Source organism: Drosophila pseudoobscura, chromosome X, assembly GCF_009870125.1.
Source record: "Drosophila pseudoobscura strain MV-25-SWS-2005 chromosome X, UCI_Dpse_MV25, whole genome shotgun sequence".
Classification (NCBI taxonomy): Eukaryota; Metazoa; Arthropoda; class Insecta; order Diptera; family Drosophilidae; genus Drosophila; species Drosophila pseudoobscura.
The window spans coordinates 50,015,492-50,028,954 of record NC_046683.1 but is presented as its reverse complement, the minus strand read 5'-3'; the positions used below and the strand labels follow the sequence as shown (position 1 = coordinate 50,028,954).

Sequence of the window (13,463 nt, the reverse complement as noted above, 5' to 3'; positions counted from 1 at the left end):
TCGATAGATATGACTATAATTAGTGTACATTCGATATATTCGATTGAGAATTAATGCATTTATTAATGGCATTCATTAGTTATGAAGCAGACAGTCATCAAATAAATAATCCTTCTCTTTAATCTTCCTTTAGCAGTTGCAAAAAACAATTGAATTATTGAATACAGAAATACTCCACCACAAAAAAAAAAAAAAAAAAAAAATACCAATAGTGTCCATAAGTGAGAGATTTGTTTTGGTAAATTAATTGCATTAAGCATTATAGTACAGGTATTTAATTGTAATTATAGCGTATAATCTCATGCTCATTAGGTATACACAGCATACCACATGCATATATACTGCAGTATGTATGGTATATACTCGTACTCGTACTCGTAGTATACATATAGATAGGTATCCTCCATAAAGATATTCGATTTAGGTGTAGTTTTATGTATATACAGTCCCCTACTCGTATAATCCACCAAGTTAGTCATAAAAAATACGTTTATTCTATTTTGAAGTACATTTAGACATTTTTGAACCTCATCCCTCCATTACACCCCCCTTAGGGGATTCTTACTTCAAAGCGGAACTCCACAGATTATAGAACACATAGATTGAAGCAGATGTAAAGAACGATACAGAATTCCAAGAAAGAGCGGCGTAAGCTGTTGACCCCTCTCTTAAATGAGACGACGTATAGCGAAGTGTAACGAAGAAAGTGAGAGTGAGCAAGCGATTGCTTGCCTTCGGCCGAGGGCGGCTCTCAGAGACACGTTCTACAGACTACGGATGGACCCTCGAAAGAGAGCAGATGTGGCAGTGACCACTGCTTGCATGACGATGATCATGATCCTTCATCTATGTGTTCTATAATCTCTGGGTATACTTTATAATAACATGAACTCGTACTTTTGATATTTTCTTTAAGTATTTTCCATCCTTTTGATCCATTTTGGTTTCTATTTCAAGATAGCTATAAAGAAAACTTATCCTAAAACTTAAGTAAAATATACATCAATCTTTAGAATATCATTTATTTTTTTTGATCAGTTGATTTTGGATTGTAGTTTAGTTCCTAAACATCTGGGAAATATGGGTAGATTCTAGCTAAAAAAAAAACTCATGGATTTAAGTAGAGAAAGTCGCCCCAAACCCAACACCCAACACCCGCCACCCCCCATTCGCCACATCTCCATTTCGGGGGGTGGAGACATTCCACTTGTAAACATGCCACAAACAATAATTAGCAGCCACTTAACAGAGGCTTATGGATTGCTGGAATCTGTTGGAATCTGTTGGAGTCTGCAGCTATTTAGCCATTCATTCGTGCATAAATTAAATAATTTGTGAAACAAATCAAAAAGTTTTTATCGTTGATGGAAGAGCTTATGCGGCTCCCCCTCTCGTGGCATTAAATGCTCATTAAAAAACATGCAAAAACATGGCTAAAATAAAAAGGTTTTGTTGGCCAACAATAGTCGAAACACACACCGAAAAACACACATGTACTTTGGTATTTGCGTAGGCCTTAAACCATAGAAAAACCATAGAAACACACACACACATGAAACATCTCCAAATAGAAACAAGTAAATATATATAGCGTATGAATCGAATCTCTCTCTACATATATATATATATATCTCTCTCTCTCTCTTCTGCTATTACATCATATATATATCGTATATATATATATATTCATATATATTCAACTAAATATATATATTCTACATATTCAACTGTATAAACCGTATACTCGTGTATTTTGAAGTTATAGCCAGCCAAACAAAAAAAAGTATATAACCACCAACCTGTACTACTACTACTACTCCATCTACTACTACTACTCCAACTACTACTCCAACTATTACTCGTACTGCAACCTGCTCTTGAAACAGTTGTGTTGTTTGTTGAGTTTGAGTACGCAAATTGCTACAAACCTGTGCCGGCCAAAATATCAATCAAACCAAATACCAATCTTAACTCTAAGTATAAACAACAACAAACAGATCTCATTTAAACCCTAAGACATACCATATACTAAATCAGCTGATCAGGTATTTAACTTAGTTAAGCCATCTCTATACCACCATCTCCAGTCTGTCATATATCCATACATGTATGAGGGAACACCACCAAAGCCACCACCACCAGCAGTTACTGTATCTATCTATATCAAAAAGTTCGGGGGGTATATATTTTGTGATAGGTCTATGGATGCTCCCTCTCTCTGAGAGAGGAAGCTCCTTTTTTTTGTGTTGTGTTTAAGATATTGCTTAAGTCTGTGAGGCATTCATACACCGATACATTCTCATAGCAGTCAGGCACACTTCACACAGATACACCCACACACACACACACTAACACACGCACACTAACACTCAGACAACAGACAAGCCACAGATAAAGAGTTCGACAACACAGATACATTTTTGGAAAGAAATTTGAATTTTTACTAATGACAAAATCTCTCTATGTTCTTAATCTCTCTCTCTCTACTCCCCTCTCTCTCTCTCTCTCCCCCTCTCTCGTTTACACACATACACATACATATGCACACACACAAACACACCCACACGTACACGTACACCTATACCACAACAATGCTTACTGCCAATTGCTTTTGTGTAACGTTTAACATTTGTGTCCAACAACAAAACAAAACAAATCAAACCAAACCAAACCAAATCCAAACTAAAAACTGATTCACTTCGATTGATCTTCAACCAACAACCACCAACCACCAAACGCAACAATCAACCAATCCACCGAATACTCCAACGAATACTCTCCACAACCCTGTGCGTGTGCGTGTGTGTTGAACTCTGACCCGAAATCCGCATACAACAACCAACACAGCAACAGGAACAGGATCCCACAAATTTGTATATTGCAAATTTGCCGCCCCACTTCAAAGAAACTGATCTGGAGGCAATGCTATCGAAATACGGACAAGTTGTTTCGACCAGAATATTGCGTGATCAGCAGATGAACTCAAAGGGTAAGAATATAGCCCCTCGAATACCCTCGAATATAGATCATAGATAAATATATCCATTATTCTTTTTGCTTAGGCGTTGGCTTTGCCCGCATGGAGAGCCGCGAAAAGTGCGAGCAAATCATTCAGATGTTCAATGGTAACACAATACCGGGTGCCAAAGATCCACTATTGGTGAAGTTCGCCGATGGCGGACCCAAAAAGAAGAATCTCTTCAAGACCCCCGACCCGAATGCCCGTGCGTGGCGCGATGTCTCCGCCGAGGGCATACCCGTCACCTATGACCCGAGCATGCAGCAGAACGGAGTCAGCGTCAATGTGGGCACTCCCATCGGTGTGCCGTATTCGCGTTTCGGTGCCCCCCAGGTGGGTGGCTATCCAGTGGCTGGGTCCCAGTGGATACCCGGCTACATGATGACCCAACCGCTCGCTCAGGTAGACGATCAGGTGAGTTGCAACAATAACAACAACAGTGCCAGCAATCTTTGATGAAAGAATGGAATGGAAACTAATAGAATATTCCGTCTCTCTTTTTGCAGTACATGCAAATGGCTGCTGCTCCGCAGTTGGGCGTCACCTCATACAAGCCGGAGGCCGTCAATCAGGTGCAACCACGCGGCATTTCGATGATGGTCAGTGGCGACACGGCCGTGCCATATGGAACTATGATGCCACAGTTGGCCACCCTGCAGATTGGCAACTCTGTAAGCAATCGACCGATCCTCCATGGCCCCCCGCATGTCCGTAAAGGCTCTTTCTCTCGAAAAAAAAGTGTACCCCCGCACAGATATATAGCATATACATATATCTGATCCATATACGTATAAATATGTATATGGCTTATATCTGTTTGGATTGAAAAGAAAGAAAGAGAGTTCTCTACCACTTGCCCCATGCCACATGCCACACCTGAAGCGGCACTCCTTGAACCGAGGCCGTGTTCTTGTGTGCGCCTCGCCTCGAATGATAATATCTTCAATAATTTGATATATAATTTGTACTCTTTCTATTCTTTTCTTTTATTCCTTTCTCTCGTTTTTTTGTTATTTGAAATGTTTTTGCTTTATTGGTTTGTTCTATATACATTTTTCGTTTCTTTTCGGTTTTCTTTTATAGAACTTTTCTCCATCGTTACAGTATATTAGTCCAACTTATCCATATTATGCACCACAACCAACTATTATACCAACAATGCCAATGACAGATTCCGAACAGGCTAGCACAGCTGCATCACCCGACGAGGCATACACACAGTATCCACATCAAGCCGCTCCCAAATAGGTCTTCGCGAGGTGAGTGATGTCTCTCTCTTCTCTCTGTCTGTCTCTGCATTTCTCTGTCTGACTCTCTGTCTCTGTTCCCTGTTTTGCTCTCACTCTCTCTCTCTATAAATCTCTGAGTCTGAGTTTCTTCAAGCTCTCTTTGTCAAGACCAACCCCTAATACACCCCACCCCATAAAGTTCTCTAGAGAAGAGTGTTCCATTCCCCCCAACCACATCGTCCCCACCCACACCCAACCATCAAAAACTGATTTAGTTGCCATTCCTTTATTCCATTTTTGGGTTGTAGCACACTACACGATACTCGATTCTCTTGCGTTAGCCAACACTGTTTTGCATGTGCGCCGTGCGCTCTTAGAGCTTAGATCTGTCTCTCGAACCAAAAATACCATACATCCCCCAACCAACCTCCCACCACCAAATAAACCCAAATTGATGATCATATATCACTCGCCTCCTCATTTCATTTGCTTTGCATTCAGAGCTTCTTTCCAAAAACTGAAACTGAGCCCTCTCCCAGGGATTCAACGTTTCCCAACACTGCTTGAACACACTTGCCAACACTGCTCACACACACTAACAACAGATACACTGACAATCATCGGCTTCATGTGTTTTTGAGTGCTGCCTGTTGTTGCTTGCCTGTTTGCTTCAGATATCTGTTCAATCACCACCAAATCAACCAATCAATCAATCAATTAATACTATATTTCAATCAATACCAAAACCAATGTAATTTTACTTGTTTTTTTTTTAATGCTGCTTTTTAATGATACAACAACAAAAACAACAATTACAATCGACAACATCACTTCTCTATTTCTCTCTCTATCTCTCTCTCTCTCATATATACAGTATAGTTACTAAGCAGTCTAATCACTGGTAATCCGTACTAGGTAAATATCATCCATGTACTGCATGAGTCCTCCCCCCGCTCCCCCCCACTACCGTTACAGACCAAAAAAAAATCCCCTGAACTACAGAGCATCGTTTAACATTATATTTGATCGTATCTAATGGAAGTTTCGTTCATTCTAGCTATAATCTGATAGTACCCCATTTGAGTACTATATAAATTGGACGAGTGAGAGAGCATGCCCCAGAGCAAGAGGAGGAGGAACATCAAACACTACAACTACAACAACAACAACAGCTGGAGCATCAGAAGCAGGAGCAGAAGCAGAAGAAGCAGTAGCACATCGGATATAGAAGATAACCACCACCACCACCACCACCACTTGAACAACCAACAGATCGAACATTCAGAATCAGATAAATCAGACAAGAAGACAAGAAAACCATGAAGTTCACATAAAATAAATGTTTAAAAATACAGATACAGATAAAGATAAAGAAAACAGAAGAAATCCCGAAACCGAAAGCTAAGAATCAGAATAATGTTTAAATAAGTGAGAAATGGAGGAGATGAAGTTTAGGAGGTACATGATTTGAGATGCATGTAGGCAAGCGGAGAAGAAGGAGCAAAGAGCATAGAGAGAGAATAGAGAGCAAAGCAGAGCAGAGCAGAGCAAAGCAAAGCAAAGCTTCCAAGCAGAAAAAAAGAGAATAAGAAAAAGAAAGAAGCGAGTAAAAAGGGAAGAAAGCAAAGACTAAACTTAAATAATAGAAAATAGTTATACACTAAATGAAAACAGCAAGGATCCGCACAGAGAAAACGGAAGCAGAAAGAGAAACAGCAAAGATGCTTAACAACAGAAGGGAAAATCAGAAAATCAACAACAAGAACAACAAACGATAGGCAGTCGAAAATATTTACAAAAAGAGAACTGCTAAAAAACAGGAAGATAAAATAAATAAAGAAAGAAAGGGGGAAATTGAAGGAAAGTAAAGAAATGAAAAAAAGAGAGTAGAGGAAAGGAAACGAAAAGAAAGTCAAACGGGGGGAAAAGTTAAGTAATGGATAACTTGAGGAACATCTGCAAGGAAATCCAATAGCAGTCGGAGCTCTAGTTAAGATCTAGTTTCGTTAAGTGAGGGAAAAAGATAAGGAAAAGCAAAAGGAAAACTGCATGGCGAACGATCCCCCACTAGAGGATCGACGTGAAAGAGAAAGAGGATGTAAAAATAGAAAAAGAAAGAATACAAAAATATATAACTATTTTGCTAATTTTGAGCTAGCAAAACAAAACCTAAGCAGACAGAAATTTGTGAAGTGAAATGATGAAAAGCGAAAGAAACCGAAACCCGAAACTAAACAAAAAAAAATTAATATGTGTGCAATGTATGTTAAAAAAAAAGAGTAAAGAGTAAACGAAGAAGAGGAGAAAATAAACAACAAACAAACCCCCAAAAACACTTTGATGATGAAAACAAAAACAAACAAAAAACAAAAACCTAAATCTTAAGTCGAACTTCAGCAAAATCTAGAGAAAAAGAAACACGAAGAAAGCGAAAGCGAAAGTATAAGAAAAAGAAAAAAGAAGAACAATTTTTTTTTGTACCTTATAGGCAACATTTTCTTTGTTTTTGTGGCCTTCTATAATGAAGAGTAGGGGGAGGCAATCCCCCACCTATGTTTTGTTCTGTTGGTCTAATTTGTAATATTTATTTTGTATTTTGTTGAACAGTGTTGAACAGCACAAAGCAGAAGCAGAAGAAGAAAGATAAAGATAGAGAGAGCAGCAGAAGCAGAAAGCGTAGATAGCGACAAAAACATGGGAAGATCTTCGGTTTCTTCTCCCCCATTTCCTCGAATGAAAATGCAAATTGTATAAAGCAAAGATCCAAAAACAAAACAAAACGAAAAGAAAATGAACATGAAAATGAAAAAACATGTCTATCTCCCTTTTTGACGTTAATTTTTTTTTTTTGTGCTATCCAAGCAGTCAAAGGAGAAGACGAAACATAACTTTAAATGAAAAACAAAAAGAGAGGATGAAAAAGATTCCCCCCAAGTGGGGCGAACACTAGTTTAAGACTTAGCGAAAAAAACAAAAAGTAAAACTAAAAAAAAAACCTAAAGAACATAAGAAAAAATTGCAGTAAGCAGCAGATTCAGTAGCTCTAGAGATCTAAAAACAATGGAGAATAAGCGAAGCGACAGCGAAGGATACCGATGGAAGTGCGAGTGGAAGTACGAGTAGATGTAGAAGTAGAAGTGAAAGAGAAAGTGAAGAAGAAGAAGAATGGATAAAGAGGAGGAAGAGAAAAGAAAATCTTGTACTAGTTTTTAGCATATTTTTTGTGCTCATCAGTCGATTTAATGAATGAATTTTTTGTAGCTGTCTACAGTTTTTTACGTTTAACTGTTTTTTAGACATATTACTAAAGGTAAAAACCAAGTTAGATATAGTATTTTTTTTCTGCAAAATGCAAGAGAATAAAAGAAAACGGATGGAGGAGATAAACGGATGATTAGGAGGAAAGGAAACCAAGAGGCAAACACTTTATAAAAGGGAACGTAGCGAAAACCAACCAACAGAACACACACAAAAAGTAGCAAAAAACAAAAAAAAACAAAAACATAAAACAAAAAACATGGAAAATAAATTGGAAATTGTAGCACTGTAGTTTAGCTTTTGTGAAAGAGGAAGGGAAGAGCGAAAAGATAGAGAAGAAAGTGAAGGGAAAACCGAAAGGCAAAACGATAGAACGGGATAATGTTGGAGTGAAGTTTTTTTTTTTGAAGAGTTAGCCAGAGTTAGGATCAACAGCCGAAAGAAGAGAAGCAGAGCAGATATAATAAAAAATAAGATTAATGTTTAAAGAAGAAAAACAAAAAAAAAATAAGAAGCAGCAGTAAGAAAGAAGAACTACGTTTAGTGAAACTTAGTTGATAAGCGAGGATTTCTTTAGTCTTGTAAGCGTCTCTTAAGTAGAGTTTGGAGAATGTAGAATGTAGAATGGAGGTTGGAGATTGGACAATGGAGAAGCAAGTTTAGAATTGAAATTGAACACTTTTTCAGAGCCTAGCCTATATTTATTTTCTTGACACAGACACACACTTAAACACACACACAAACACAGACATAGACGCAGACGCAGACAGACATCCATTGTATTTGTGATTTTTTCGAATTTTAAAAAAAGAGAAACAGGAACGAAGGATGTGAGTGCGCGGATCCAAATGGAGTGAGAGGAATAGACAGATCTGGGACAGGATTGCCAACTTGCATTCGGACACACACACACACACACCCATAGAGGACGCATAGGGGACACCACTGACTGACACACTCACAGAGAAAACAACATTCCTGAGCAAAGTCTTTGAATTGATTTGATTTGATTTTCGTATATGATGTGTATGGGGACTGGGACTGCCAACACGATATCTCGGTTTAGAGCTGTCAGGTCGCATCAGCCACAAGATCATCTGCATATATATCCACATATTATATAGACATAACATACATACTATATACAAAAAGTAAGAAACACAACGCCAAAAGTCTTCCTAAGCCCAAAACCAAAACCTCAACAAAATATGCAAATGTTATTCTTGTTTTCTTCTTACTACTTACTCGTATGATTAATTTGCTTTAGACTGACTACGAACTAAAATTTAAACAAATTAAAAATAAAAACAAATGCAGGATGGACACACACGGACACACACACACACACACACACAGACATACATAAATATGTAGCTCTTAATGCAGGCATCGGAAAAAGTTTCTAGAGGGAGAGGGAGAAAGTGAGGGATCACGGGAAATATTTTGCCAAAACATTCCAAAAGCAAAGCAATGAAAATGAAAATGAGAAAATTCTTGGGGGAGGATGCCTGCATTTCTTGTCATCGGCAGAAGAATCACAAATACAATAGCAAACGAAATCGAACTAAAATATGTATGTTTGTAACTTTTTTCAATTTTCCACACACTCACACACACGCATACTCGAACTCTCTCACACACACACACACACACAACACACACAAAGTGCAATTTTTTTCTATAGTTTTTATTGATTTTTTTTGTTTTTTTTTGTCGTTAGCAGCAAACAACTTAAGCAAATTGAAAAAGCATTAAACTCTAAGTTATTTATAAATCGATGAAGGAAATGCGATGAGGGATCCATCCCTCCCTGGGAAGGCAGAAATGAAATGTATGTTTTAGGCAAAGAACAGAGGAGAAAAGAAGAGAACGAGTCGAAGGAACGGAGGAGCGTAAACTAGTATATAAGATCAAAGCATTAGCGAGTAAGTTTAGCGAACCTAAGTACAGTGTTGACAGGCGCGAATGAACGGAAGACAGCGGAGCGAAGCGATAAAGAAGAAGAGTGTCGACGAGGTAGGACATATAATTTTTAGAGGGTAGTCAAAAAAAAGAGGAGTCGCGACAGGCGCCCCATTAGCTTGGTTAGTTGGAGAGCGATGACCGACACACACATCCACACACACCACACACCACACACACACACACACATGTAGCAAGTTGTAGTTTTTGTGTAGTTAGAGAGAGAGAGAGCTAGCGAGCGTTAGAGCAGTGTTGGTAAACGCCGCGCTGCGCCGTGCCGCACAGTTTGAGGTTAGGTTTAATTTTTGGAAAAGGAGGAAAGTAAAGCAAGAAAGCAAGAGCATGGGTAAACAATAAAATCAATCGACGAGAGCGGATAAGGAGAAGGAGTAGTGTTCTAATCTAAAAGCTATACTGATTTCTTTTGTGTATTCGACAAACTTGAAACTCGTTTGTGTTGCGTCTGTATTTTGTTTTAATTTAATACGTTTTACTTTAGTTTTTTAACTAATTTTAAGTAGTTAATTTATTATTTGTCTTAAAATCGCAGAGACCCCATTCAAGATACAAGATTGCTTGGGTTTCTCGCCAACCCAAACCCCACCCCCTTCCCCCACCACCCCATTGAAGACCTCTCGCTGGCAGAGGAGCGAACCGATTTAATTTGATGCGAGTGTTGAAGTAATTTTTAAAATGCAAAAAAATGTCTAGTGCGTAAAATTGAAAACTAAACACAACAAAAATTTCAATAAAAACCTTAAAAAAAAACAAAAGACCTACGTAAATAGGTTGCGGTTTTTATGTGTTTTTTTATCGGCGTTTTTCCGTTTCTGCTTCCGTTTTGTTTGTCTTCGATGTGATTTCGTAGTAGTTAAATGTTTGCTATGTGGCTAAATGGCCCGCACCCCACTTACTACACCCCCCACATATGTACCCACATCCCGCACCCAATAGTTTCCAAGTAAAAAATTAATTAAATTTAATTAATTAAACTGTATTGAATTGAATTGAATTGTGTTTTAAGCAGGAGAAGAGGATGCACACTTAGTCGTCTTAGTCGTTGTTTAGGGGCGGAGCAGAGGCGTGCGAGGAGCATGGAGAGGAGGAGAGGCGAGGATGAGAATAAATAAACATTTTTTAATTAAGCCAATTTAAGGAAATGATGAATATATATTTTTTTGAAACTTTTTTGACAAAACCAAGAATATAAACGAAACGAAACAAAAAGAGAAGGGAGAAAAACCAAATGAAAATACATAAAAGTAAAAGTACTCGTCAAAGGCAGCAAGCAAGGCAGCAGGAAAGACACGACCGAAAGCTAGGCAAAGGAAACAAGCTCATTAATTTTAAACAAACACACATACATAAAACAAAAGTTTCGATAGGAGGATGAAGACGGAGAGGGATAGGAAGAGGGAAGCGCGCAAACGAGTCGTCGCGAACCGAACCTAACCGAACCGCAGTGGGAGAGGGAGAAGGAGCAGGAGGCAAAGGAATGGAACAAAACACGACGACAAAGGCGTAAACTAACTTTAAGTAAGCGTAAAATGCAAGCAGCTAATTAAACTTAGAACAGAATACTTAAATGAGAGTAATGTACATTTCGCTTGTTGCTATTTTTAAGTTTTAAATCAAAGTCTTTTAAAGAACTTTATTAATTTTTTTTTCTTATTAACAATGATAAAACCCAAAACCAAAAACCACAAAAAAATTAAGCATAGCAAATGCGCAAAAATAAAACAAAAAAAAAACTATATCTCTCTTTGTAACTCTCCAGGAAAATAAAAAGAAACCAAACAAAAACTGAGGGAAGAACGAACGAAAAACGAAAACATGAAGAAGAATCCTTTTCAACTCTCTGTGTATTTTTTAAGGTATTATTTTTTGCATCAATGTGACGCTTTTAAGCATTTTTTATATGGCAAAAGAATTGTATCTAAAACTCTAATAAAAGCTAAAGAAAACCTAAGGACAAATGACAACAAGAAAAATGCGAAAATGCGAAACTGCGACATCTTTGCTACAACTTTCAAATTTATACGCGTACTTTTTGTGCCCTCAACTTGAATGCAAAAAACCATACATTGAAAAACTGATTTGGAGATCAAGAGATACAGTTAAAAAGGAACTAAAAGAAAACAAAAACAAAACAAAAAAAAAACAGATTAAATAAAGAGAAATTAGTTTAAGCATAACATTTTGCAGCTTTTGTGCTTATTTCGCTTAAGAAAAGTAAGACTAGTTGAACAAAAAAAAAACCAAAAGTAAATGAAGAAAAACATTACATCTAATTGTAAGTAAAAAAAGAATACAAGAAACGAGAATAGATCAGTATAGAACAGAACAGACAGAAAGAGAAAAGAGGCAAGGAAGAGAATCAAGCAAGAGCTAGGGAAAGGGCACTCTTAGCCCAACGACAGGCGGAAGAAGCAGAAGGCGTTAAACCGAACATAGCAAAAGATTTAAACGAAGCAGAAGAACTCACAAAAGTAAAAGAAAAAGAAAACGTCTCTTTGGTAAGAAAAACAAAAGAAAAACCTAAAACCTAAAGAGCAAAAGCTGTCATCCAAAACCCGAAAAACAAAAAAAAATGAAACTGAACTTTTTCTGAATCAATAAAAATTGATTTTCTGTAAGAAAACAAAATCCAAATGTACTTTTTACTTCAGCAGCAATGAAATTCATGTCTTAAAATGCTAGATACACGGTAACTACACACTTGACGAGGAAACCGGTCAAGAAAAACAAAATTTCATCATGCCAATATTCTATTTACTATGTATAGGATAGGATGTGGTCCTATTTGTCCGAAACATAGCGTCACGAACATTTGACTGTGCAAATAATTAAAATGTCAGTCTTTTCCCTACGCTATATCTCTATTTACTGATCTGTATCCACCTCCTTATCGTAGAATAGGTTTTTTATGCCGATCGACAGAATGGATCCTCGCCATCCATGGAAAGTATGAATCCAAATAACTTCTTTCCTTCCCACTTTAAAAAATTTGTATTCTGCCGCATTGCAGAGATATAGCGTGCAGAAGAAACCAGTATTTGAATGATGTGCAGATACAAATCTTCGGAAGGCTATATCTCTGGCAAATAGCGCCAGGTCGGCAAAGGACCTACTTTCCCAGGACCGTGGGGATCCAGCCTATCGAACGGCGTCAAAATCGACTACGAAATTGAGGCCGATTTTTGGCAAATTTGTTGATGTAACCATCATGATTTTTTGCGAAAATCATGATGGAATGGATGTCCTTTTCTCTGGTGCCAATCGGTAGGCAGGAGGAAATGACGCGTAAGTGAATCAGTATATAATTTTGGACATATTTTAAAATATATTTTCCTTCACAGAGGACCCAACGGTTTACCGCAAAGTGAGTCGTATCCGATTTCCCACCGCCAAAAGGAGTCCTATCTAAACCTTACCGAGACGTCGTCGAGACAGACCGAGTCTAATCCCAGCCAGACAGAACCGTATCCCAGCAGGACAGAAGCGCAACCCTTGCAAGATCCGAACCCAACAATCCATCGTCATCCTTCGACTTGGCCATCGACAACAAGGACTTTCCCTATGGCAATCAAGGGAGGGGCTACGCGGGATACTAGACTCTACAAAGATCTCGTTTTTCTTAAGTTTAAGGATATACGCGTACATATATTTAGATAATAGATACATATCTTTTCCACCTGTTTTTTTATTTATACTAAGCTAAGTTTTTATCAATAAAACTATTAAGAAATAGTCCTTGCTGTGTTCTTTATCCTGGAAACTATCCCGATTATCCCGATCGGTTCACAAATAGCGGAGAAAACCAAATAGTTTTTATTGCGGAAAATGTCCTTGATCCTTGATAGGGACTCCATAAAATCAGGGACATCTTTTCCATCACAGAAAACAGGATATATATTTATGGAGAAAATATCCTTGATCCTTGGTCCTTGATAAGGACTCCATTAAATCGGGGACATTTTTTCGATTGCACAGAG

General features: G+C 37.9%; 1 protein-coding gene and 1 long non-coding RNA gene across 19 annotated transcripts in view; both read left to right on the top strand.

Annotated features, from left to right (window-relative positions):
- The window catches only part of shep (alan shepard), a 161,291-nt gene extending 149,565 nt beyond the window's left edge, over positions 1-11,726 (top strand). For 10 of the 18 annotated variants that reach the window (XM_033383864.1, XM_033383863.1, XM_033383862.1 and 7 more), the window contains 5 exons: positions 2,848-2,989; positions 3,063-3,433; positions 3,526-3,690; positions 4,103-4,278; positions 5,306-11,726. In XM_033383864.1, the coding sequence (XP_033239755.1) occupies positions 2,848-2,989; positions 3,063-3,433; positions 3,526-3,690; positions 4,103-4,267 (843 nt within the window). In that variant the 3' untranslated portion in view covers positions 4,268-4,278; positions 5,306-11,726. Of the gene's footprint in view, positions 1-2,847; positions 2,990-3,062; positions 3,434-3,525; positions 3,691-4,102; positions 4,279-5,122; positions 5,164-5,305 lie in introns of all 18 variants that reach the window. The other 8 variants (XM_033383867.1, XM_033383868.1, XM_015187573.2 and 5 more) reach the window with 5 other exon arrangements.
- A 1,000-nt stretch (positions 11,727-12,726) lies between these two features.
- On the top strand, positions 12,727-13,218 carry LOC117184645 (uncharacterized). The gene is made up of 2 exons (XR_004470057.1): positions 12,727-12,771; positions 12,828-13,218. It is a non-coding gene; the product is annotated as an uncharacterized lncRNA (long non-coding RNA).
- The last annotated feature ends 245 nt before the right edge of the window (positions 13,219-13,463 follow it).